Here is a 27,856-nt window from a genome sequence, read left to right as displayed (position 1 = left end):
CTAGGGACTTGTGAGAAGGCTTAAAGCCTGTGAATACAGCTGCAGGAAGTCAGAAACGTGTAACTAAAACATGAAGAATTCAGAAATATTTACAAAACATTACACACATAGTGAATCATTAAGCACACAATTACTTCATTTGAATTTGAATTTATTACTGGACAGGTCATAGGCAGCATTTGCTGATTTGTCCAGGGGACCAGCCCAAAGAATTACACACACACACACACACACACACACACACACACACACACACACACACACACACACACACACACACACACACACACACACACACACACACACACACACACACACACACACACACACACACACACACACACACTACACACACACTACACACACACACACACACACACACACTACACACACACACTACACACACACACACACACACACTACACACACACACTACACACACACTACACACACACACACACTACACACACACTACACACACACACACACTACACACACACTACACACACACTACACACTACACACACACACACACACAATAGATACATACATACATACATACATACATACATACATACATACATACATACATACATACATACATACATACATACATACATACATACATACATACATACATACATACATACATACATACATACATACATACATACATACATACATACATACATACATACATACATACATACATACATACATACATACATACATACATACATACATACATACATACATACATACATACATACATACATACATACATACATACACATTTGAAGAGACTTAAGTTACATGTATTGGTTCAAGTTTGCTACAAATGGTTCAAGGGAATTTGATTCAATGATCCGGATGGGGAGATTGTTCCAATCATGGATTGTATTGGGGAAAAACTATATCTATAAGAGTCAGTGGATGAGGGGGGTAAGATGTAGTGCATCTCATGGTAACTCCTTGTTGGTCTTGAAGTGATGTTGTAGTAAGAAGGAATCTTCAGAGGTCATCGGTGACTGTACACATGTATGTACTTCACTATATAATGTACTATGTTATGTTTAAAGACTTACACTGAAAATATTACTGTATTCTGAAATTCTTACAAGCTTGATGATCGGATTTCTATTGCAACTAAAGTATTAATCACAGTAAAACTTCAAGCATTAATAAAGTTAGCAAGGCCGCAGTGTCTGGGAACCTGGGGACTGCGCCCAAAGTTTCCTGCTCCGCATTTACAATCAAATTTTAAATAGCTTTAGTGCAAACAAAATGTGGCCACTGAGTGACCCACTGTATATACCCCTTCTACTTGTATAATAGGACTAGATAAGCTATGGCAAAGAATTTACCATCCACAAAAGTAAGTGGGCTTAAGCCCTTTAACTTCTATTGTATTGAGGTAGTATTTGGCCAGCATGCTTTCAAAGGTCAAATCAAGCAGTCTATAGATTATATAGAACATCAAGTAAGTATATAGAGACTTGAACAAAATATCTACATACATGTGTAGCAAGAACATGATGATCAGGTTAGCGTAGCTTTTCACTGTTAAGATAAATAAAGTAAAGACACGATATGGTATATTAGTAGATAAAACAAAACTAATGTGTAAATGTTCCTATGACTGTCCCACGATGCAGTGTAGACATGTTTGTTTTACAATAAGTTCACATCTATTGCTGTGCGCAGCCTTTCCTGCTGCATACGGTAACGTTTACTAAAGGTATTCTGAGCTCCATACCAACACGCAACAGATATAAATGCCATAATGACCACAGCATTAATTTCCAAACTAGAAAAAGAATAACATGTTTAAAAATTTAACACAAGTGCATTATGTTTGATACCTGTAATACAACAAGTAGCAAGGCACCATGAAGAGAAAGTAGTAGCCAGCATGTAGAGTATAGTATATTGTCTTGCACCATTGTGGTCCACAGGAATGGACCATGTAATATGAAGGTCCTTTGGGAAAGTGTTCTAGTAACAAGTAGTATGAAGTTATAAACTTGTTCTTTTTGATGATCTCTCTTCTGATGATTTCAACCTTAAGAGATGACAAAAAGGTGATGTACAGACAGGACAGTACAAATAGTATGTATTTGTATACTTGTAAGTTAATGGAAGGCACCAATGTCTTACTGAATACTGTCCATGATTTAATTTTATTTTTCTGGCAATAAAACCTTTACTCGATACTATAATTATTGTACCAAAACTGGAAAACTTGGTTTGCACTACATTTCTTGCCACTAATGTTACACATGTGGTGTAACAATTAGCAACTATACCACACAAACACATACTTGATCAGGTTAGGTACAATTACATTATTAACATATACTCTACAAACAGCTGCTACTTGCCAATTGTTACTTACCCATACATAATAGATTACTTGCCAAATACCATAGCCAACAACAGGATAAGTAAAAAATTCAATAAAATTTAAATTGCAGATATCATTTCCAGTCAGTTCAACAGGACAGGTTGTATATCCCTGTATAGAGTTCCTGTATATGAATATGCTGTAAGTGATTAACCATTACAATTGTATTTGGTAACAGTGTACAAATATTACAACTGCATAATATATTTAGCTGTAGTTAGAGGGTTTAGATGGAAACTGTGGTCTAGCCAGCAAATTCTCCAATCCTTCAGATTCCATAAGCATCTGTCTTGAGCTTGATGGCACCAGGACAGGGTCGGATATGGGGGGGTCAAAGGGGGGTTGACCCCCTCCAAAATTTTTTAGTAGACCAAGATCAAGATACTCTAATAGAGCAGTCATTCTAAGAAAGTAGTCACAGTATTAGAGTAGTGTGTAGTGAGCTATTTAAGGATTTTTATGTACTTTATCAGTGATAAATGCATAGTTGGTGAGGTGGGCAGCTATTTTCAGCTGGCTGTGACCTTTTTTTTTGGTCTCACCTTACCAAACTAGACAATGTAGTGCCTCAGTTCATTTTGACTCCCCCTTTCCATAAGTCTGGACCTGCCCCGGTACCATGAGTCACTGATGGAAAAGCCCTTAAATTCTGTTTAATTTTATCACGCCATCTTAGCTTTACACCATGCATCTGAGGCAGCCACCCAAACAAAATCTTCTTCGGCATGCAATCATCAGACATGTGTGCAACATGACCCAGCCACCTGAGCCTGGCCAAGCTTAATAAATTAAATTTCCAACAGATTCTTGCATACCAAAACATTCAACCAACTGACTAGTGGTGATGCACTGCACCCACTGCACAGCTCTTCCAGTGCCAATTATGCATCTAATACAAAGACGATGAAAAGACTCTAGTTTTCTAATGATTACCTGAGTGGGAGCTCATGTCTCTGCATCATACAAAAGGACACCAAGCACTACGGATTGATAGACCAATCATTTAGTTTCCAAACTAAGATCGCGAGCCAGAAACACAGATTTGCAAAGCTCAAAAAAGCCTGCACAATTTCAACGATTAACTTTCCGTCATCCCACCATGAGCCTCTATCAATGAGAGACAATGACCCTAAATACTTAAATTCCTTCACTACCTCTACACTATCACCACCTAACTCTATGGAGCTACATCCTCTGCCACAAGGTTAACCCCAGCAACAAGTAGCTTGGTCTTTGGGATGCTAAGAGTCAAACCAACCTCTGCCGTGACCTCCTTAAATATCCTTGCTGCAATAATTATCCATATCTGACCTAGAAGAACAAACCAGGGCTGCATCATCAACAAAAAACACTCAGATAACTCAAATGATGAGGGTCTCCTCCAACAAGTTTCCCATCTATCTTGTAAAGTACTTTAATTCCCACTGCACTACAGCGACTTCGACAACACTGAATAACTAATTAAAAATACAAAATAAATAAAGTTGGAGCAATGGTGCAATCCTGACACAAACCATTCCTCACCTAAAATGGTGGCGCTTCCTCTCCACTTACTGCCACAGAAGCAACCATCCCATCATGAAAAAAATGCACCAAATCAACCAAAGAGTCAGGCACACCATATTTCCGCAAAGCACACCAAAGTGCCTGCCTTGCCACATGCGCACAGAGTCATACGCCTTGCGGAGATCAACAAATAGGAGGAAAATCTTGCTTTGATGTTCAATGGTCTTCTCCACTAGTTGTTGAACATAAAAGACCATATCCACTCAACCTCTACCAGTCCTAAATTGGGAGAGTCAGCAACAGAGTCTTCTACCACAGTTTGGAGTCAGTCATTGATTACTCTTACAAACAGCTTGCCCATCACATCCAGTAAACTGATACCCCTCCAGTTATCACCAGTGGCGTAGCCAGACTTTTTGCCATGCCCGGGCACTGGGTGGGCAAGCCATTCAACTCCGTGCAAGACACATACACATGCCCATCTTCATATGGACATTAATAAACATTTTAAAATGTGTTGTGCATCACTACCTACGTATATACTCTACCTATACTAACTGTATGCAAGATAATAACCTTATTGCGACTGCTAGCTAGCTATTGTTTTCTTATCATGTACATACAATGGTGTCTTAATACCAGACTAGCAGGGAATTTGTATGAAAGCACGCGCTTATAGTAGACTACCCGCATCACATGATGACTTTAAATAAGCCCCAGTATCCATACACACAGCTTGAACGGGTTCCCACATTTCATATAACTTCGCATCAATTCGAATTTTCATCGAGGTTTTCATCACACAGTCCACACTTCACCACAAACATGAAGGTACACTGTCCCCATCTGTATAGAAAATTTTCTGTTTAGTCCTTTGTCACAATACGCGATGCTGACTGTGTATGTTATGATGCTGACTGCGTTTTAATTATGTGATCTCATTTCTATTTATTGCTTTTCATTAGCCATTAATACCACAATCAAATAACTTACAGTAAAACCCCAGGGGAAACCCGGTTTCTGCTGGCCAGCCAGAAAGAAAGCATTGGCAAAGTGGACACACAGTAAATTGTGTTAGCTATCTTTGTATATTATAATTAAATGATGATTCATCAGTGATTCAGCCCACCTCCTTAATTACTCTGGGTAGCTGATGGTAGGGCAAAGTGACTTGATGCCTGGGCAATGCCCTGGCTTTCCCGGGTCTGGCTACGCTACTGGTTATCACACACAGATACTTTTAGGAACTGGCACTAGAGTCACATCATGCCATTCCATGGGCACCTGTTTCTCTTCCCACACTGTACCAAACAATATGACATTATAAAATCCAACAATAGGCCACCACAACACTTTACAATATCAGGTAAAAGGCCATTACTACTTGATGTCTTTCCTACTTTGATTCTTGACAAGGCAGTTACTACTTCATCACCAGTAGGTGGATCACATATTTCTTCCCTCATTGCCATTGGTAATGTTCAACACACACACACACACACACACACACACACACACACACACACACACACACACACACACACACACACACACACACACACACATACACACACACGTATATATACACACACACACATACGTATACAGTACGTAGAAATTTAATTGTACTTTTAATATTCTTAATATTTTGCTTTTGAGACAAAGTAAAACATAATACTGTAAGAATACCTGAAAAAAATGTGTCTAGGTGCTATGTTTTAAATAATGCATTCATAAGCTATCTATCATATTCAGCTTTTAACAGCTGGTGTCCCATTTGGTGTCTCATATTGACATGCAGAAGAATGAGTATGACTAAGGATTTATCTTTTTACACAACAGCAATGAAGAACACAAAATGCAATCAGTACAAAGAAGTATAGACAAAGTGGACAATGCTTCTAAGTAATTGAGCACCAAGTGTTGTCCAACATCAACTCAACTTTTAAAACAATGTACATTAAGTATACTTACAGCATCAAATTATACTTAGGAACTCACCATCTTATGGAATTGACCACCAGAACAGGTGATAAGTGCATATAAATGGAGGTCATTTTGTCCATTGAATGAAACACAAGAGGATTTTTCCACATCACAATTCCCCAGAGCAGTGGTCCGTTACAATAACAGAACATGGCTATAAACAAACATCCAGCATTTTTGCCAGATGGAATCAACCACAGATAAGCTAACAGTAGAAAGTGTGTGTAGTAGCAGAAATCAGCAAACAAATAATGTCGGTTCCTTTGAAAGTAGTACCGATATCGATATGGAAGAAGAATGAATGCTTTCTGTTACAGATAGAAAAAAAAACTACGTATATCAGTGTAAATGATACATTGACACTAATTGTGTACATGTGTGGTCCTTTGACTTGTACTAACATTATGTCTTCATAATATCACCAAGTCTAGGCAAGTGAGTAATGACACAATTGCAACTGGATTTTGCAAAATCAACCAAATGGACACAAAAGTTTAAACTGAGATAACAAAGTTGCTGCACTATCAGGCTAACAATTTCCACATCAAACTCGTCTTCAACTTGCTGGGTCTGTTTTTGTTAGATGGTTTTCTGGCACCCTGTATAACCATGACAGATGTCTGTACAGGTTTGTAAACACCATGGACATGTTGTAAACACCATGGACACGTTGTAAACACCATGGACATGTTGTAAACACCATGGACACGTTGTAAACACCATGGACATGTTGTAAACACCATGGACATGTTGTAGAGGGCTCAAACAATATGGACAGATGAGTAGGCCTGAGTCAAATATGCTCAAACTTTTGCCCAAAATACTTTCAGGAATTTCCCAAAATTTTACCTATTATGGTCTTCAGTGTTCCCATTATGCTTGCATTATGTTCCTAAGATAGCAACATTTCTTACAATGATCTTGGATCATTTTAATCAGTGAATGCTCTATTAGAGTATTTCACTACAAACTGACTGTTCTATTAGAGAGTATCGATCTAAGGAGCTAAGGAGCTATGTACAATGGATTTTAGTGCTCTATTGCAGTTTCCACTGACTGCTCTATTAGGGAATATCGATCTATTTTCATGGAATTAAGCTCCATAGTTTGAAATATCCACCTAATAAGCTAGCATTATGCTGGCATAGCACTCCAGCCTATTATGTTTTTGATTATGCTGGCATATTTGATGCAGGCCTACAGATGAGCAGGGAGCTGAATGTGTGATAATAATTAAGACTGTTTTGTGAGATTTCAATATGCTGCCAATGACAGGCTGTTTTGTGGTCTGGTGCCTTCAATTACCATCCCTAATTTTGTGGTCTATCTCATGCCCATCCCACCACCCCCACCCTCCACCCTTTTACAGCAGCGCTTACAGGAAACTCTACAAGGGTCACCTTGCTCTTAAAGATGAACTGCTTCATCATTAGCAACAGGTAGCTGCCAGGGCTGGTGAGTTATAATGCTTTAAAATATCAAAGTACTAAATCAGCAATGTATGCATGATGGTAGATTCTGTGTCCCCAAAATTTGAATAATTTTGTACAATTTTTTTTTCAATGATCTGAAGAGGCCTTTTTACTTACTCTATAGTCTACAGTAAGTATATTATACAGTAAGCACATACTTCTTACATTAAACACAAATTTTGGAAATAAAACATGAATCATGCATTATAACATGAATTATGCAATATGAATAGTTACTTTAGGCAGTTTATTTTCCACACGGATAATAGGGCTCCAAGCTTAAATGAAAGTGAGGAGGGTCAATCCTGTCTTCAAAGGCAGCTAGTCTACGAGGGTCTGGAGGTATGTTTCCCCAGTACTAAGCTATCTGACAAGTTTTCAATGTTAGGGATAAAATTGGACACTGACCACAAAGTAGGATTCAGGGAATTATCTCCATAAAGTTGTCATTATGCTCTTATTAGTCATTAAAATTCTCAAAAATGTTTCAAATTTATAATCAAAAATTAATGTATTTAAAAACACTTGGCTTTTTTGCAATTTATAATATTTAGCAAGATTTTGGAGCAGTAATAATTTCTTTAAGAGGGTTTCCTGGGTTTAAGGAAACCTCTTCTGAAATGTTAACTTGTATTATATTAGTTTGGCAGCACAAACACACAGAACAAATGGGAACAGATAGCTAGAGTGCAATAGCAAACTTACATTGAAAAGTGGATTATGTATCAACAATCTTTACAAAGATCGATATATTCTAATAGAGCAGTCAAACTATTTTAATAGAATGTTCACATTTTTTAAAATGGATGTAAGACTTGGTAACTTGAGAATGTAGCAGCTAAATCTTGATTTTTCATTTTAATTGGAGAATTGGCTAATGTCATTGCATGACCAGAAATAAACCATAACAATTATCAGGATAGCTAGCTAGGACTTCTTAAAGGGAACCAAGCATATATTGAAAATAGTCTATGGCATCCATAAAATCATAAATCTAGTGAATTTTGAAGCTTTTTAATGTACATAATCTGTCAGCAGCTGGGGTCTGTACCCCAAGACCCCTGCACCAATAATTCATTACCCAATCTGGAAACCACCTTAGGAAATTTCTGGATACACCCCTGAATAATGTAATAGAGTAAAGAGTAGGTGACTGCTCTATTAGAGTAGGTGACTGCTATATCTTGGCTTATGTGATTATACCAATTATACTCTTAAGTCGCTTCATAATGCCAGAATATTCCCAATTCCTTTATTATCATTATGCTTAAATCATGCAGGCATAATTCCCTGACCCTACCACAAACTAGTGCTGTAATACTGTTTAACTCTTAAACCAAACCTTATCATTCAAGTTCATTAGAATGTAATTTTCAAAGTAGCTATACAAAAAGGAACCAAACTGAATAATCTTAATGGTAGAGGTATACTTAATATAGACGGAGTGGACATGAAGCTGTTCTGGGTGCAGATATAAAATTGTTGTTTTTATTAATTGTTGCTATTAAACAATGCAATGTACTGCATTTTCATTACAAGTGTCATAGAGTTACTTAGTGGCTGGTGCCATATTGTGTGTTAATTTACATAGAGTCACTTTCAGTGCCATAGAGCTACCATAGCCTTAGTTTTTTGATTTGTTTCATTCCGACAGGTACTTTTTGCCAACCGCAATACATACAATGTCACACATCCTGGACTTACCTGTCCTCCTTTGTGTCCCATTTCTTTTGCTGACAGTGTTCACTAATAGTGCAAGGTAGTTAATTTGTGGTAGTGTGTCATGTACATGAAGATTACCATCAGGTTCATAATGGGATCATTTGTATTTTCTGTAGTGACTGTATTGATTGCGTAGAGATGCTTCTTGTACTGTATTTTGTAATCGGTTGAACATACTACTGATTGTATGACCCTTCAAAATTACATGACAAATGCATAGTTTTAAGACAGGAGTTTTTATGCTTTAATGGAACTATGTTTTATAGGCCAGAAACACCCATAGTAACATTCTTGGCAAGTTACAAATGATAAAATATCAGTTATCTCAGCAGCTAGCTCCCTGAATGACCTTATTTAGACCACCGTGTATACAGTCACACAGTCAGCAGTACATAGTTGAAAACAAAGCATAATGGCCACTTTACTTTTCAATAATAATGGTGAGGGTACATGCTCATATGTAAAATCTTTAATTATATCTCATGTCATTTACACAAGTTCACCAATCACAATTTTGTTACAAAAAGTAAACAAACAAGTACTAGAATTTAAATAGTTTAATTAGGGATCATAGAAATGAAAAAGTTAGGGACCCGCCGATTATGCTGGCATAATTATGAGCATAATAGGTGCCTGAAAGCATTGAGCATAATGCTAGCATAATAGGTAGAATATTTGTGTAATAGTATGAATTCTTGCTTATCAAAATAGCTATCACGAAAAGATCGATATACTCTAATAGAACAGTCAGTAACTCTAATAGAACAATCATATAACTGACTGTTCTATTAGAGTATATCGATCTTTTCTGTGATATGCATTTTGACAAGTAAGTTTGTGCTTCAGCCACTTATTATTTATCCATAAATTGGAAATTATTACTAGAGCATGGGAACTGAAGCATAAATAATTGGGCATAATTTGAGCATAATGGGTAAGTATTGAGCATATATTTAAGCATAATAGGTAAATTTTTGAGCAGTGCAGCATAGCATAATAGGTAAAATTATGAGCATAATCGGCGGGTCCCTAGAAAAAGTAGTGAAACAATAAAACAAGGGAGGTTGCCTACACCTGCAGATATAGTAGTGGACACTTAATCCCTACTTCTGAATCAGTCAATACTTTGTTGTATTGCCCTGTCATGATTAGTCAGTAATAGTTTCATGGTACGTATATCACTTGATCCATTAAAGAGTGCTAAGAGGCTGCAGACTGCCATACACTATACATAAATACGTAGTCTTAAGTGTAGCTTGGGAAAATGGAGCTGTTTCAAACGTGCTAGCTACTTTTATTTTATTATTTATTAATGCTTTACAGCACAAGTGCTGAAGGTCTGTAGGACACCTGGTCCTACAGCCTGCTCAAAGACTTTAGCTACTACACTTGTAAATACTGTAATAGAGCAGTCTAACAATCTAACACTGTGGATGTAGTGGATATTATCAGATTAAGGACCTGTTAAACCCCACCCATACTTTTAGGATATCTTGCTATCAAATCTACAAGTTTCAGATTGATATCTAGGGGAGATTGATATCTACTTGTGGTGAGGTTTATAACTTAATTCAATAGATATACATAGTTATGCACTATTACCATTACCATTATTATTATTATTATTATATCAACTTACAATTGTGTGTAATACAAAGTAGAACTGAGGAACCAATATGACCAGAACAGGACTCATAATTGTGTCCATGGCAAAAATCTAAGCATAGAATAGACAAGTATTAATAGCATGAGGTTAATGACTGAGGAAGTGACCTGGAATATTCAGTAGAAGAAACAATATTCACAGTAGCACTTGATAGTAGGAATCACAAAGGTTTTGCTAAAGTATAATTCAATATTTCTTGTATGATGGCTTTACAGCACTTCATGCATAGTAGTGTAGGCAACTGATTATTGACCGGTGCCTATTATCGACCAACAACAATTTAATTCTACATAATTTACTCAAGTGTTATTTTGAAGCCTCGTGGTGCCTTCTTACCAATTTTCATCTGTTTTATGTTGCTAGAGGCATAGATATAGGCAAAATAAGTAATGTTTTAATCCCATAAATTAACACTCACAGTCATTTTTCATGCTATGGACAAACCTGTGGAATAAAAGTGAAGGAAGCGAATCAAGCGATCAAGCCAGAGCCTCCATTCTGACACTGTCCAGCTCAAACAGGCTAGGAGGAAGTAGTAGACGAGTGAATAAAATGGTTTAGAATTTTGTGAAGAGATGGAATTTGCTGAGTTGAGTCTTTTGCTGTACAATTTAGGGATGTCCGCAGGCTTGGTGGAGATCTAGTAGAGAGAGAAGGCAGGGTGATAATATGGCAATGTTCTTGGTTGTTGTCCATGGAAAGATTATTATCAGTCGTTACTTCTCCTTGCTCCAGAAATTAATGGAGCTAAAACCATGAATAACTCACCAGGGCAAATGTATATCATAAACAAATTTAGGACTCCAGTAGATGCAAAGCATCTAATAGTATGCCAAAAGCTGGAGGCAAGAAAAACCAATATCAGGTTAGATGGGCACAGTGGAGCTATAGCATCCAAACGTACACTGTCTATTATACTAAGATCAGCTGATGAAAGGTGCCAACTATAAACATGGCAGAATGGTGTATGGAGGAGGAGAAAGTGCTTATCAACAGACATTTTGTATTGATACATTTACAGTGTAAAGGTATAATGTGCATATCTCATATCTCTGATTATTTATGCAGTTGTTCTGTTTTTTTTTTTCTTTTGCTATAACACTTCATAACTAACTGTATTGTGTGGGCTACGTGTTGCAGTGACTAAGTATTAGAATTAAGGCATTGGTCGATAATTTATATTGGCTATTTATATTGGTGGTCGATAATAAGTACTGGTGATTGATAATACATGTTGATTGCTATTTAAAAGTTATATACGGTAATCTGATGAAAAATATCATGTGATAGGGGAAGAGTAGATGATTCTAACTACCTAAACCAGGTGCTGATATGTAGGTCATTCCTGCTTTGAGTTACATTTCAAGGTAATGAAACTTGGTCAATAATTGCTGGGTCGCTTATGCCAAAATTGAACATACCTACTTGAAATGCTTTCTAAAAGTTTATTAAAACTTAAAGACATAACATCATGACACCTTACCACTCAGGTTAAATTTTATAACATTCAGTAAATATTGCTAGGGTCTGAGACATAATTTATGTACATACCACAGGAAATACAATATGAGTTTGTCTTTCTATCCACGTCAATACGTTATCCATTCACGTTACAGTGAAACTAACAATTTTCTGTAATTTTGCACCAAAATTGAAGAGAGTGTTGACTTTAGAAACACTTTACATATAATATATTTCTCTGTATACATATATGTATGATGCTGGTATTATTAAGGTATTGTGAAGCTGGTTTTGGGGTCAGTGATATTTTTGGCCAGAAAAGCCCAAACATTCATGATCCATAATATACAGTACTATCGTACTACTGTACTGTATGATAATTCCTACTGGATTAGCTGCTATTTACATTTACATAAACTACAGTAGGGACTACATGTGCACACATCAGTTCTTATTCCAGCAATATGTATTGCCTTGATTCTTACTAAGAAGGTTGAAAATATACAAAAAATGTTGGGTCATAACCAGACTGCCCTCATGCCCCTAGTTGGCCTTACTGGTTAATAATCATAATAACTGCCATGGCAACTAATGCACATCATACATACTACAATCACACTTACAGTAAACAAAATCTTCTCTTTAAAATGATCATTATCACTCAAGTCTCCAACTAAGTTAGTACTGTTGTTTGATTTTTCTATGTTGCCATCTATTGCACAAATAAAACAATAAGTATACATGTACACACTTATGACACATACACATGTGCACACTCATGACACATACACATGTACACACTCATGACACATACACATGTACACACTCATGACACATACACACGTACACACTCATGACACATACACACGTACACACTCATGACACATACACACGTACACACTCATGACACATACACACGTACACACTCATGACACATACACACGTACACACTCATGACACATACACACGTACACACTTATGACACATACACACGTACACACTTATGACACATACACACGTACACACTTATGACACATACACACGTACACACTTATGACACATACACACGTACACACTTATGACACATACACACGTACACACTTATGACACATACACATACCTATGGCATACATGGACACATGGACATAATCTATTAGCAGTATCTATTGTATTTACTTAGTTAAATGTTGTGGTTTTGTCACCTTATATGTAGTTCAAAATTTTGATGTGGCGACTATTCCAATTCAATTTTAACTAACTGAAATATCCTTTAATTATACCAATAATTTACCTAAGCCAATTAACCAGCTAAAGTAAAGCTTTTGATCATGTCTTGCTCACAGCATACATGAGACTGCAGCTCATTATGCTCAGTCATGCACAAATGGTTAAGATTGCATGTGATCAACCTGTGGTAACCAGCCTAAGGTCTGACCATTTTTCATTAGTAACTTTATCTACTGGTAATAGATCTAAACCTGGTGATGTTGTAACTATTGACTATTGTTATCTGTAATACTACTAATGTTCAAATTTCAGGATATGGTTTCTTACCATAGTAACCTGGAAGCCAGACAAATTGTAATGTAATAATGTCAATAGCTGTTTCTGTCTGAGGTGGAAATGGAGCATGCATGACATTGCTGCAGCATGAAATGTAAAAATGAATAATTTCACAGAATCACTAGTTTGCACAGCCTTGCATAATAGCTAATTTCCTCAGCACAACTATAAGGTGTACTTAGTTATGAATACATACATTAATAAGATCCCTTCATTACAGTGAACAGGTCAAGTAGGGTCCCATGGTGCACTTAATGTCATTTGGTTATAGAGACCACATAAAGAGATTTAATATATATTCTGTACTATATACACTGCAGTTGCATGGACAATACTCATTGCATGGGCACCTTATACTAGCTAAACTAATGTTTGGTATAGTACAACCTCACGATGTATAGCTTGACCAAAACATGGAAGTCAACATTATAGGTAAAAACACTGGCAATAAGAATCATATAATCTACCTACAGCTTGTGCTATACACAATCTATTGTTGCCTGCTGACTATTACAGTTAGTGATAAGTGGCTGGTATTGGTCCACTTGTTTACTGTTTTGTGTTGGGATCAAAGGGAAATACACAGTACACCTGCAGCTTTGAAGTGTGCAACCAGATGTACAATCAAGGAGTGTATAAACAGTGGAATGGACTACTGGAATGGTGGAATGGATTTTTTTAATAATAATAATAATAATTATTATTATTATTATGGTGGAATGGAATTTTTTAAAGTTCAATATCAGTTTTTACATCCAAATTAGTACAACTCCTCCCCTTAAGTAAGCAAATAAATAGGATCCCCCATAAAGTCAGCTCTTTTAGCATAATTCACCTCACCATAGACAAAGTTTACCAATGTAATGTACTGTAAAGTCAGCTATGAACATACACAATAGCAATTTATTGGGAATACCAAGAAGACTCCTGACTTAACCCTTGTTCCCATGAAGTTAGCTAGCTAGCTGATTACATGTATGCATTGTAAAAGTACATTCACCGTACAATGAAGTATTCATTTATTTATTATCAACTTTACCAGTTAGGCACTGGAGAGTGAACACAGAAGGCAGAGCCTGTATGAGGTGTTTACCACTATCCTACGAGCCCAGGCAAAAATCTTTGTGGGTAAAGTGAAACAGGGCTATCGTGTAAGCTATATGAGGAAATTTAAGCCAAAGTTCATTGTGGCAGTGCCACATTTCACACTGAACTGAACCTTCATCAAGACAGTTAGTTTCAGACAAGTAATAAAGTATTGAGTTATAAGTCAAACAAGTCTCAGTGTTGTGGTGAGGAAAAGTATGCTAAATGAGCTGACTTCAAGGGGAATCCTATTTATTTGCTTACTTAAGGGGAGGAGTTGTACTTATTTGGATGTAAAAAACAATATTGAAATTTTAAAAATTCCATTCCACCATTCCAGTATTCCACCATTCCAGTAGTTCATTCCACTGTTTATACACTCCCGTACAATCATGTATATGGAACCAAAAAAACATATACTTTTCACTTTGATCATTCCACCAAAGCACAATAGCAAGTTGTAGTAATGAAGTGTTTTTATTCACATGTAGTAGCTATTTGCAACATGTAGTAGCTATTTGCAACATGTAGCTGACTACTATAAAATGGTACAGACAAGCCCTTCTGTGATGAATCAATCACTACACTGTTCAGCAGTACAAACTCAACCAAAGCTGGTACAAGCAGTAGCTACGTTTTGCAATACACAGCATGTTAGCTAGCACATAACTGTGGTTGCTGCATGTGTACAACATACATGCAGTGTTTATTCTCATGCCCCCTTTGGACTATATGCCACTGAAACCCTGGCTCTTCATTTCAGGCTTAGGAATGCAAGCCATGCACAAAGTGTAAGTTGTAAACCAAATATTATTGTTAATTAACATTGCAACTCTATACACATTTTTGTCTCTGTTCATGTCAAGCGTGACTCAGTCTTTGGATGATGACTATATATAGTTATAATTATCAATGTGTTGTCCGGTAGCTATATATTACACTGTTACGTATACCAGTATGTGAGTACGTTTGCATGCAGGCTTATCCTTTTGTACAACCCAGTCTTTTGACAAAATTGATACAACATAAGATTAGTGTATCCATATAGATAGCCCCTCTACTATATCTATGGTGTATCGTATTGTCAAGTCGTTGCCGCGACATTATACACTGTACAGTACAGCACAAGTTACTCTATAGCTACATCATACATGCAACGTTACACATTCACTTTAATCGCTACTGACGCATGATATAGCGGTGGGGACTATTCTACGGAACGGAACGGAACGGAACGGAACGGAACGGAACGGAACGGAATGATGGACTAAACTGCGGAACGGAATGCTTTCTCAGATTGAAGCTTGCAGCTTACCATTGCTGTACAAGTTATCAGTGGCACTTCCAGCAGGTAATCAAACGTACCCCAAGAAAGATAAAACGAATTTAAGGATCGATTGTGGGTTCTTGTTGGTTGTCATTAGTAACGAAGTACTAATTGTGGGAATAGCTGACTCAGTGTGTTCATCTTCGGATATATCAAGTAGGGAACTTAATGCATGACTTTTTTTACTAGTATGTGAGTTATTTTTACTTACTTGACTTTAGAATGTACAGTCTGAGGCCCAGCCTTTCTAATCGGCATAAATCAGTATGTGTATAGCTACACTACAAAGGAAACAAGTATGGTGACAAGCTGAATCAACTCAGTCTAAGCAGAATCTAAAGGAATTTTGTGCAGTGTGTGAGGAGCAAACATTCAGATACATCAAGGAGGCTATATTGTGTGAACATCAATGATTCATTAACAGAGTAGTGGACTATTGTCAGATATCTCAGCCTGAGTACTGAGTTGAATTCTGGATGGGGTCTATTTTACAGAATGGAATGCTTTCTGAATCAACTTGCAGCTTGGCTAGCTGCTATCATTGCTGAAATTGCATTTTATCAGTGGAACCTCCAGGAAAAATGGAATAGGATAATTATAAAACATTAATTAAGTGATTGTTTAGGTAATCATGACTTTATTCAGTCTAATAAACAGAATATATGGTTGATTGAGTGAGGTATCACTTTCAGAATGTTCAGATGACCAGTGATGAGATGCATGGATTCATCGAATTTTTGTTGTGGTTGGAGGCATTAAATATCCAAAAGCAAACTGACTGTATAATATTAATATTAATTCACTTTCTTTATATTTTCTCAATTTTGAGCCTGTATACAAATAATTGAATTTTCCTTGTCAATAGAAATCCTAGAATAAGATGGGAGAGAAACTTATCTTTGTTTACCTATACTGTACAACCAAGAGTTCGTAATACTGATTTGTATGGGGGAGAGTGTCTAACTCTCAGTATGGCCTGTACAAACACCCTGCGTAAAGTTCACCTTTCATCAAATCAACACCTTTACTGGGGGATAGAAAACTGTTGATTAGTGTTGCTGAAGAAGGTAAAGCCTTTGTTCTGAAATAAGACCGAGGTGTTACTTTAAGCAGGGTGTTTGGTGAATGCGTTCAAGTTAGACACTCTCCACCTTATTATGAACTCTTGGTACAACTTCAAAGGAAAATGAAGAAAACATACAGATGAATCAATAAAATCACTACAGTAAGGTGAATTACAGACTAGTGAGATCTTGGTTAATTAATGACAGTGGTTGGAGATTAAGTGTGGTAGCTTCTTGTTCTTGAATATGTTGCTAAGTGGAAGTACAAATCAAAATGGGATATCAATTTCATTATGAAAAATTTGTATACATAAATAATCTAGCATTACTATTTCATTTGTCCTCCACTTAAACATGCTACAACAGTACTAGTGTCAGTACATTGGCAGTGAGACTACCTTGAAATCTCAACTCTAGAGTAGATCCAACACAGGACAGCCCGCACTGTAACAAATACATGTGATCCCATTGTAATTTCATGGACCAGCTGGACTGGGAATCACTTGAAAATAGACGAACAAATTTAACCTGTTTTGTTTGAAGTGAAGCATGTGAAATGTTACACTTAAGAAATCCTAGGATTCTTAGGTGGCATGTAATTAATGTGAGTGTTCCATTTCAGGTCTGACTAGATACATTGAAATTACACACACATCCTGGTCCAAATCACGTTTGCCTGGTGGCTACGGGCATGGTTTCACATGCGGCTTATAATAGAGATTTGGCTGATCTTGGAGTTTTGGCATTTAGCCTGATTCAAGGCTAGCAGTCAGACACATCCTTGAATTGTGCAACAGGTAAAATCAGCTCACTATTGAATACGGCATTAGTCCATTGCACCAGCTGTTAATATATAAATAACTCCATGCATACACTTCAGTGATGTTTTCAGAATATACCTTCCTTGCGGTCTGCCAAAATATTTGCTCCTCACACACTGCACAAAATTCTTCAAGTTTTAATTCAGCTGGCTCTTTCCTGTTTTTTTTTTGTTTTTTTAATTTATTTAAACAGGGAAGGTAGCATCAGCAAAGCTGTTTTTCAGCTACGCCCTGTATACAGCATACATGTATAAAATTACATACATTTACAAATTAATATTAACTACAATTATATTGTTCTAAATAGCTACTCCTGAATTGAAATAAAGTTGATACGTGATACAAAGCAGCTGGCAGAGCGTTCCACAATATAGTACCTCTGTAATATAGGCTTCTTTTCCCATAATTAGTCCGTAGCTGTGGAACAAACAAGCGATGAGCATTTCTGCTGATACGTCCCGTAACATTAACAGTATCTTCCTGCTTGCTTAACAGTATCTTCCTGCTTGCTTTATTTACACACTGACTTATGACTTGAAAGACCGGCCCAGACTGTTTTCTAAAGTCTAAATAAGAAAAACAGCTCGCATAAAGTTCCCTTCCGTATGGATGAACATCACTGATACAGCTCATCCCACAATAATACTTCGTTACTAATGACAACCAACAAAAACCCACAATCGATCCGTTAATTCTTTTTATCTTATGTTTAATCACCCACTGGAGATGCCACTGCTAACTTATAAGGGAAGTTTCAGCAATGGTAAGTTGCAAGCTTCAATTTGAGAAAGCGTTCCGTTCCGTGGTTTAGTCCATCATTCCGTTCCGTTCCGTTCCGTTCCGTTCCGTAGAATAGTCCCCACCTGATATAGCGGCTAGATGGCTCAGGGGGCGCTACACCTGAGTATCATTGCAATAGCTAACTGATTTGTGGCTACCTATATTGTGATAATATTATTATGGTATACAATCTAGTATATATTATTACCTTGCTGCTGAGTTTTCACTTTTTCAGACGTCATTTTAGTTTAAGGAGTCAGACCTGCAACGCTATAGCTACTGACGGCCGCCTCTTTAATCAAGCGATGCCGGACCGCATGCACAATTAGTAAGACCAACTGACCAAGCCTTAGTCAATTCATGCAATTATGAGAGTGCAGGGTGTGTTGCAGTGTATTAGTAATAACTGTAGTACGGCCCTGTAGTACTATCAGGTAAACCGTAAAGGCACAGCCGCCGGTAGTTAAAAGCACCGAGAAAAGCACACATAATCCACACCGCGCGCAATTTGTTGTTTTTTGGATAGCTCCAGAGCTTACACACAGAGTAGGGGCGGATCTAGGATGTATAAAGGGGAGGGGGGGGGGGGAGGCTAACTCAAGGTACTAATCTCTTGGGTAGATTTGCACACCTCCCAGCATGCTTTTGCATGCTGGGAGGTGTCCAGCATGCTTTTGCATGCTGGGAGGTGTCCAGCATGCTTTTGCATGCTGGGAGGTGTCCAGCATGCTTTTGCATGCTGGGAGGTGTCCAGCATGCTTTTGCATGCTGGGACTATAGGGGGGTCATGGGGGCATACCCCCCCAAGGAAATTTTTGAAAATAGATGCTAAAATACTGCAATTTGGAGGCATTTCCACATAAAAATTCATGTTTCTGCCTGTAGATATTCCTTTAGATTATATATAGGTATGGCTCTCTAAAGCATTTTGTTAATGGAAAGTTTGGTAGATACTGACAACCAAGCACATGATGCACCCTCTCACAATTGCACAGCAACAGGTGCATGTTAGAATAATAATGTTGAAAGTGGAAAATTTGAAATTTGAATGATACGAGATTGAATCTGAGAGCATTTTCAATGGAAATTGTATACCTGAATTAAATATTTCCATATACATATTAACTACACAAGTATAGATGAATCAAGCCTTGTAAACAGATCAATGCACTTCATTGTATGTATAGGCACAGGCAGATTTGGAAAAATTCCATAACAGAACTAACTTTATTCTTCCAGTGAATGTTCTATTAGAGTAATTAGTTGACTGCTCTATTAGAGTATCTCGATCTTGTACACCTCCAATGCTGATCAGGGTCCTCGTTACATAAACTTTAGCATAAATCCACTGATAATACCTTGGAAAGATGTTTATAAGGTGGTTTTACGAGTATTTGTATTACTATAGTGATAATATAATTATGTTAAGACAAAATTTCATTATAATCCTCAGCATATTGATGAAGTAAAGCCTAAAAGTGAAGGGGGGCTTCAGCCTGGAATCCGAGACAGGGCCGCCCAGAGAAATTAAGGGGCCCAGGGCAAAGAGTTAAAGTGGGGCCCTTGACCCAAGTTGTAAGGTGAAGACCAAAAAAAAAAAAAAAAGGTCACAACCTGCTGGCAATGACAATAACTACCCATCACCAACCATATCTCCTTATCTATAAGCTTGCTATACTGCTTCTCTGAAGAATACTGTGACTACTCTATTAGAGTATTTAGATCTGACTGCTCTATTAGAGTATATCGATCTTTTAAACAGGTATTCAGGGGGCCCTTCATGGGGCCTCCTGGGGCCCCTTTCAGGCTGGGGCCCGGGGCAAAATGTCCCAGTTGCCCCCCCCTGTGGGCGGCCCTGATCCGAGACATTGTTATTGTTAGCTATTAAAGTTTTACAGTGACCAGCACTGAAGTTCTGCATGACATTGTACTAGAATGGATTCAAGATTTTCTCACTAATAGAACACAGCAAGTTGTATTAGATAATGTCACTAGTAGTTCCGCTATTGTGCTGTCATGCAGGAGTACCCCAGGGCTCTCTTTAGTTTTTCCTGTGTAGCTATCATTTATCTTCCTTCCACTGTTTCATCGCATGCATGTTAAGCTGTATGTAGATGACACTTTACACACCTGAAGATATAGCAATGTTACAAAGAGACTTGGATATCTTATCTTATTGGGTACAAAAATGGCAAACGAATTTTAACCCTTTCAATTAAAGTACAAAGCTAACTATCACCCGTAAGACATCTCCTCTCCCATCAAGATATTCAGTATGTGAATCAGAAATAATAGTGCCAAATATCTCAAAGTTACTATTACTAGTACATCAACAAGATAACCAATTCCACCAGAGCCTTTTTGCAGAGAAATCAGTTGTGTTAAACCTTAATCAACTGGCCAAATTTAGAGATTAGGCCATCATTATTGCTTGTTTCCCATCACCCAATGGAACAAAAAGTGATGCGGGTGGCAGGTGATTATTGATTATTCAGTACTTATACACTTGACTCTTGTTATTTCAGTCTCTGACTGCTCTATTAGAGTATCTCGATCTTGAAGGCTGCCTGGACTATAAAGAGTGGAGGGACTTCCACCCTTCTACTATGTTTATATGCACAGCTAATGTATTTACTGTAAAACTTGGTCACTCTGTGCTTCCATAGATAATAGACACCCCTACCGTATGGGGTGTCTATTATCTATGGTGCTTCCTTCTATCATGAAATAGTGCATACACGTGATCTATAATCAAATAATTAAAATTTGGTGTGGCTATGCGACGGGAATCAGGCTCTTATAACCATAGCAACCGCGTGTTTAAGCGCTTCTTTAATTCACCCATCCTGCCCATGGATAATAAACGTTCCCTTGGCGTCTTCCTTGCTACTCCAGCTGGTTGTCTTACAACTATCCTATGTGAGTTATAATTATATTGTGTGTTGCATTGCTCTGGGCACCATAGATAATAGGGTCCTTTATCTATGTATGCAGTTATCAATGTCATGGCCCCACCCCAGGATCATATCATTTAATATGGGACAACACTGGCTAGTGTCAAACTCCCCAGTACTGGGGCAAAGAATGTTGCCAAACCCCTTCCTCCTAAGAAGTGTTTATTTATTCTATATTGATGACCTTATAAAACACTTTGAGCTGTCATTGTCCCAGGGGGTGTAATCTCTCTCACCCTAGACCACAAGGGTCTGGTGACACGCAATGCAAAATCTTGGTAGACACATACAACTGAGGAATTCATTGGTTGCCAATCAGATTCTAGAAAGCCTCTTGTGTCAGTTATTTTGGTATGACTAGAATTCACTTTGTTCTTTATTGTTGTCTCCTGTACTGGTCACAGTCTTCCTACCCTTTTTCAGTGTACTGGTCATAATCTTAAACTTCCGACATTTTTATCAGACCCTATGCAAAGCTCCATCATCAATTTACGCTACACAAATTTGCAATGTGTAGCTGATGTCATATAATACTACAAGTATTTCTATTGCATGTCACCAGACCCTTATTGTCAGGAGGTGACATAGCCATGGTCATTATGTAGATCACTAGCTGTGGTCATTATATAGATGCCAAATCCCTTTGTGTGTGTGGGGGGGGGGGGAGGGGCTCAAGTGTTGATGCACCATACAACAGGAAATTTGCCAAAAGGAAAAAGCTGATAATCCACACTTCATCAGCTTTGACAAAACATCACTTTTAAAAGGTGCTTTTCGAAGTTTAACAAATTCATGCTGATACATGTATGTTAAATTCGTCAGGTTTTTCTTCTGTGCAAAATTTCTGTCGTGATATCTGTCTAGTAAGGCTGCAAATATTTTACCTGAAGGTAGCCATTATAGGCACGTTTTATTGAGTAAGTGTGATTGCTTGTCCACAGAGGTACTGTATTTTATTCAAGCAGTGCATCTGCATGATCTAATGGAACCCTTAATGTCTACCAATGGTGCATTTGTAGTAAATTGTTTCCTATGTGTGTGTGGCACAATTGTTATAACCATACATGCACTTTTGCACACACAGAGGAGTGCATACTGTATGTAAATCATTACCATGTGGGAATTAAGATTCTTTCTCTGTTGGGTCCATTACTTTTATATGTATGTTGTAATACAAAATTCTCAATAAATATAAATGATATTGTGTAGTCAGTGTAATGGTGGGAGCCTTGTACATATTTATATATTTCCTAAAGAGTCATGTAGTGTATAGTTTTAAAAACCGTTACATTTCATCATTACAAAATCTGTATGTAGTGTATATGTAATTCCTCCTCCTAACAGTAACCTGATTGGAAGCTACAGGACCAGTAATGTCTGCGGTGCCAGTAGCAGCAGCAACAGCATCAGCAGTCCCAAGTAAGATGTGTATATATGTATGCACGCATGTATAAGTTTGTCTACACGTGTATGTACGTATTTGTTTGGCTAAGAAAGTACAGAGTACGGTATGTGTGTACTGTACCTATGTGCATGTACGTATGTGTGTATAATGTGTGTGTGAGTGAAGCAGCATAGTACAGTGCTTAAAGTGAGCACAGGGATGGTAATGTAAGATCTATTTCCAGTTACTTTTGTCATTTCCTTGAGCAAGAAACTTTCTCACAATGCTCCAGCTGTTTAAATGGGAATCTGGTATTAACTAGGTGAGTAGTACACAGTTTCCCAGTCAACTGGGTAGGTGTGACCATCTATAGGCTAGGGCAGCCAAAGGCTCTGCTTTGTGTGTATAGTGTACAGCATGTATGTGTATGCATGCCTTTACGTCAGAGTGTTTGTATCTTCTGCATAAATACTGTTATGTAGCTTTTATTAGGTAATAATCCCAAGGACCTAAGAAGAGGTAGTGTGATGTCTGAACTGAATGCTATAAGTATATACTGTATTTCATTGTAATAATTATTGTGAGTGCATGTGTGTGTGCATAGATAATATAGTAAAATAGGGATTCGCAATGGGGACGTCACTGTGGATAATCCTTATTACGGGTTTGACTTGTCCTGGTTACAGGTTCAGTAGTCGACATGCAGAATCAGCCTCATTTTATAACCTTCATACAAATCTTCAATCATTGTGGACTCTGAAAAATTCTTGTACCTTGTCATGGTCCTTAGCAATAGTACCAGAAAATTATTGGTGCCACCACAGCAATGAGGTCTGCGACAAACTGTCTACATGCTGCTGTGATTTGACAACACCTGTGTACGGACCTCGCAAAATCCACAAAAATTTAATTCCCACGTAAAAAACCGGCATGCAGTAGATAATAATAGTAAAATAGGGATTTGCAACAGTTACATTATTCCCATAAATTAAGGACTAATAGTTATGTTGTATAAGCAATTCTCATTATGTGCCAAGACTTCAAGTAATTACCCATATCTCTCTATTGTCTTTTTATCCATGACTTTATCTTGGCAGTTACCTATTCACTACTATATCATGAAACTTTATTCTATTTCAGTACACATGTGCTGTAGCAATACTAATACTCCTAAGTACATACTGGGCATTGCTGGAAATTGTTGTGTCTCTAAAAAAAAATAAAAGCCAGTCAAAAAGATTGCCCAGCCATGGATTGGAGGGCATTGATTGAAAGTTGGGCAAAGATTGCCCAAATTTCGGCCACTGTTGCCGTTTCGCCTTAAGCATTAATAAGTAATTCTAGAGGCTGCAATCAAGGAAGTCTCCCCAACTTCTCTTCTTTGTGGTAGATCTCATGAATGGCATCTACTCCCAGTTACAAGACAACCGATTGCAGAATATTACAAACACACTGCTGAAATTTTCTAAGCTCTGTTATTATTATTAAAGGAACTGGCAGCCTCAGGCAAATCTCAACCTTCTCAGTAGACCTCTCCCAAAGGTATTTGAGGTCTCTGTAGAGTTGGGCATTGTTGTCTGGTCACCAACTGTGGCTTCATCGGTTTCCATATCTAGAGGTGACAGTTGCATAAAAGGCATAAAACTTTGATGCAATTATATTTATTTTATTTATGTGTGTATACAGAACCCACAATAATGTTTGAATGCTGAAAAAATAATTCTGTATTAGTAACAGAGAATTTTTCTTTTTTTTTAATTTTTACAAAATAGTTGATCATTTGCTATGTCTTATTGTGAGTTCTGATTTGGGAGGTTGTGTGTGTGTGTGTGTGTGTGTGCGTGTGTGTGTGTGTGTGGTGAAAGAAAAATGTTGTACTCTGTTAAAAACTGTTCAGTCAGAGTGAACTTTATGACTGTTACATTTGTAATGAGTCTAGTCACATAGAAAAGAACAGTTTTGATCAGCTACAATCATATTTCTGATTCATCATCTTTCATCAGGTGATGATAAGTTCTTATTTTCAGATTTGGAGACGAAGGACAAGATGGCACAGAGAGAGAGAGACATTTGTGCTGAAATGCGTGTATGTGTTGATGCTAAGAGTTACGTTTAAGGTATAAACTAATGTACAAGTAAAATATACTTACATGATGTGTTATTCTTAGGACAGATGGGAACTGGTTACTTTGAAAAATACTCTATAGTAGAATGGACAGGTTTTGTTTATGAAAGTAAATTTTATGTGAAACTTGCATGTATTGTTAGTCAAATGGTGTTTGGTTTAGCATGGAGTAGTGGGTTCTTTTTACAAAAGCTGTAAGGTTGGGTACAACATGTTGTAACCACTACCAACAATTTGTGGTCAGCTTACTAGTCAGCAGTGTTTGGAGTAACGCATTACATAAGCAACGCGTTATGTAATATTATTACTTTTGTGGTAACTAAGTAATATAACGAAATATGCTAGAAAAATGGGTATTATAACTCGATTTACTTTACTTACAAATGTAACGCATTACCTAAGTAATATAGTTACTGTAACAAGTCTAATATTATGTAATATTATTACTACAAGTAACGAAGTTACTAATCTCGTTAGTTAACTCCTAGCCAAAACAAAGTAACGAAGCCTACTGAATGAAGCTTATTCACCAGCTTCCTACTTATAACCAAGATTTGCACATTGTCCAACAATGCAATCATGTCATGTGATAAAGTGGTAGTTTCACACGTGACAGTTTAAGGCTGTGGACACAAAGTAATATAATATGTAATATTATTATAGTTACTTTATTTTATGGGTAATATGTAACTGTAACTAAATAGTTCAGTTGCAAGTAATATGTAATATGTAACTAGTTACTTTTACAAAGTAACTTGCCCAACACTGCTAGTCAGTTAATGTGAGGCGTGCATCGTCTGCAAATGTAGGAGTGGCTTTTAACGATGTAATGAACTGTGCTTGGTTTCATGGCTAAAAAGGGAAAGAGGGCGTGTAGGCAAAGTTTTAAAAGGGAATGAAGGCTTACCTAGTTGAGAAATTGCAGGTTGACATTTTGTTGTGCTTACATTTGCCATCCCATCAGTTTTACTGGTATCTCACTGTGTGACAACCATGTTTCTTTGGCCCACCATAATAGTAATAATAATAGTAGTGTACAATCATAAGTACATTAGTGTTGCACCAATATGACATTTGCTGATATTCTAATAACCGATATTGCATCATATTTTCAAGCTGATAAATGTAGACAATTTGATATCGTACTTAATGCCCGTCTTTCAGCAAATTTTAATAGAAGTGTACCAATTTACCTAGCTTGTTTGTATTGCCAGTAGTGACAATAGGTAACAGTACATTTAAGCAGTTATAGCAACGTCATAATGTAACACTACGCATTTGTAAACACCATTTGGTGCACATGAGCATGTATTTCTAAGTTGATAAATTTTCTGCCAATTCAAGCTTTTTCCGATACCAATGCAATTATTGGTGCAACACTAAATTAAAGCACTTACTGTATGTACATACCTTACTTGGATTGCTGATGCCGTTACATTGTTACTGCTACTGCTGTCATTGTTGATCATGCAGCTTCCAGTCACGTTACTGTCTGTAAAAAGAGGATTACATAATACACTGTACACTGAACACACAGATTAAATGTCTTAACTTGTAACTGAAGTCAAAAACTACCATATACAAGGAAATTTTGACGTAAGATAAAGTTGACAATCTCACACTTCAGCAGATATGACGAATAAAATGTTGATGAAAATCAAGAAATTGTAGACAAAACCTGTACTTTAAAAGCACTTATAAACATTTGATGAATTAAACTGATTCATCAAATTTTTCTGACATCAAAATTTCCTTGTGTACGGTATAGTACTATGTGAGCCCAATGGCACTCCATTATTACCATGACTCAATATCAAGAATACTCCTTGTAAAATTTTGAATATGCATAAAGTATGCATTATACACTACATCCTGTAGAGTGTTTTAAAAACAATTGGACCATCATACAATTGACACACCATCTAATAGTATCCCTTAACAACTCTACAATTCCATAGCACATGTGTGACATTGTAAATCACAAATACAATCCTACCAATTTGTTCTGTGAGTAGAAATAGATTCTGAAAATTGAAGCAGTTTAGGTACTCAAGATAAAATGTAATGAGCAAGATAACCAGGAAGTACAATTGACATTTACACCACTTCCTATGCTTGTGTGTACAAAAATACAGCACTTGGGAGTGTCTCAAGACTAATATAGAAGTTGGCTTTGCCCCATGCTGTATTAGTCTCTCAACACACCACACATGTCCACACTCCCTAATGCTGTGTTTCCATATACACTTCCAACGGTACTTTGACTACAATGTAATCGACATTTGCTAGTATGTAGTAATGACTCTAGTTTCCAATTAAGGGTACTACTGAGTCCAAATACAGTAGAACATGCCTATAACCGCCACCTTCAGGCTGCAGCCTTAAGAGACAGGTACTATATGAGGGGACAGAAAATTTGACAGATGAAAAACATGATGAGCACAAATACTTTGTCAAATCTGATGAAGTGTCAGCTTTTCTTTCTGCCATGACTAAGGGCCACCTGTTCACATCAGCACTTTAGTATATCATGAT

At 37.2% G+C, this 27,856-nt stretch overlaps 1 protein-coding gene and 1 long non-coding RNA gene across 3 annotated transcripts; one reads left to right on the top strand and one right to left on the bottom strand.

The window, feature by feature from the left end:
* Positions 1-1,545: 1,545 nt before the first annotated feature.
* On the bottom strand, positions 1,546-19,127 carry LOC136267290 (uncharacterized). Its single transcript, XM_066062380.1, has 7 exons — positions 19,067-19,127; positions 12,841-12,929; positions 10,730-10,807; positions 5,912-6,204; positions 2,396-2,528; positions 1,863-2,062; positions 1,546-1,807 (listed from the first exon to the last, which is right to left on the bottom strand). Exons 1-7 carry the CDS (start codon positions 19,098-19,100, stop codon positions 1,672-1,674), a joined length of 963 nt encoding a protein of 320 aa, XP_065918452.1. The 5' UTR covers positions 19,101-19,127; the 3' UTR covers positions 1,546-1,671.
* A 2,514-nt stretch (positions 19,128-21,641) lies between these two features.
* LOC136267008 (uncharacterized) lies at positions 21,642-25,469 on the top strand. Of its 2 annotated transcripts, none has more exons than XR_010706451.1 (4): positions 21,642-21,777; positions 23,157-23,231; positions 25,224-25,313; positions 25,365-25,469. It is a non-coding gene; the product is annotated as an uncharacterized lncRNA (long non-coding RNA). The 2 variants fall into 2 exon arrangements; XR_010706450.1 differs by having other exon boundaries at positions 23,689-25,313.
* Positions 25,470-27,856: the final 2,387 nt, after the last annotated feature.

The sequence above is a fragment of the Dysidea avara genome, chromosome 9, assembly GCF_963678975.1.
Source record: "Dysidea avara chromosome 9, odDysAvar1.4, whole genome shotgun sequence".
Lineage (NCBI taxonomy): Eukaryota > Metazoa > Porifera > Demospongiae > Dictyoceratida > Dysideidae > Dysidea > Dysidea avara.
The sequence above is the reverse complement of the archived record's forward strand: the minus strand, read 5'-3'. Positions and strand labels throughout refer to the sequence as shown.

Bases quoted from the DNA above. Each gene is read 5' to 3' on its own strand.
- LOC136267290 (XM_066062380.1), bottom strand. From the start codon at position 19,100: ATGACGTCTGAAAAAGTGAAAACTCAGCAGCAAG. The intron at 12,930-19,066 runs GTAATAATATAT...TTTGTGCAATAG, and splicing joins AGTGAAAACTCAGCAGCAAG to ATGGCAACATAGAAAAATCA. The intron at 10,808-12,840 runs GTAAGTGTGATT...TTCTATGCTTAG, and splicing joins AAGAGAAGATTTTGTTTACT to ATTTTTGCCATGGACACAAT.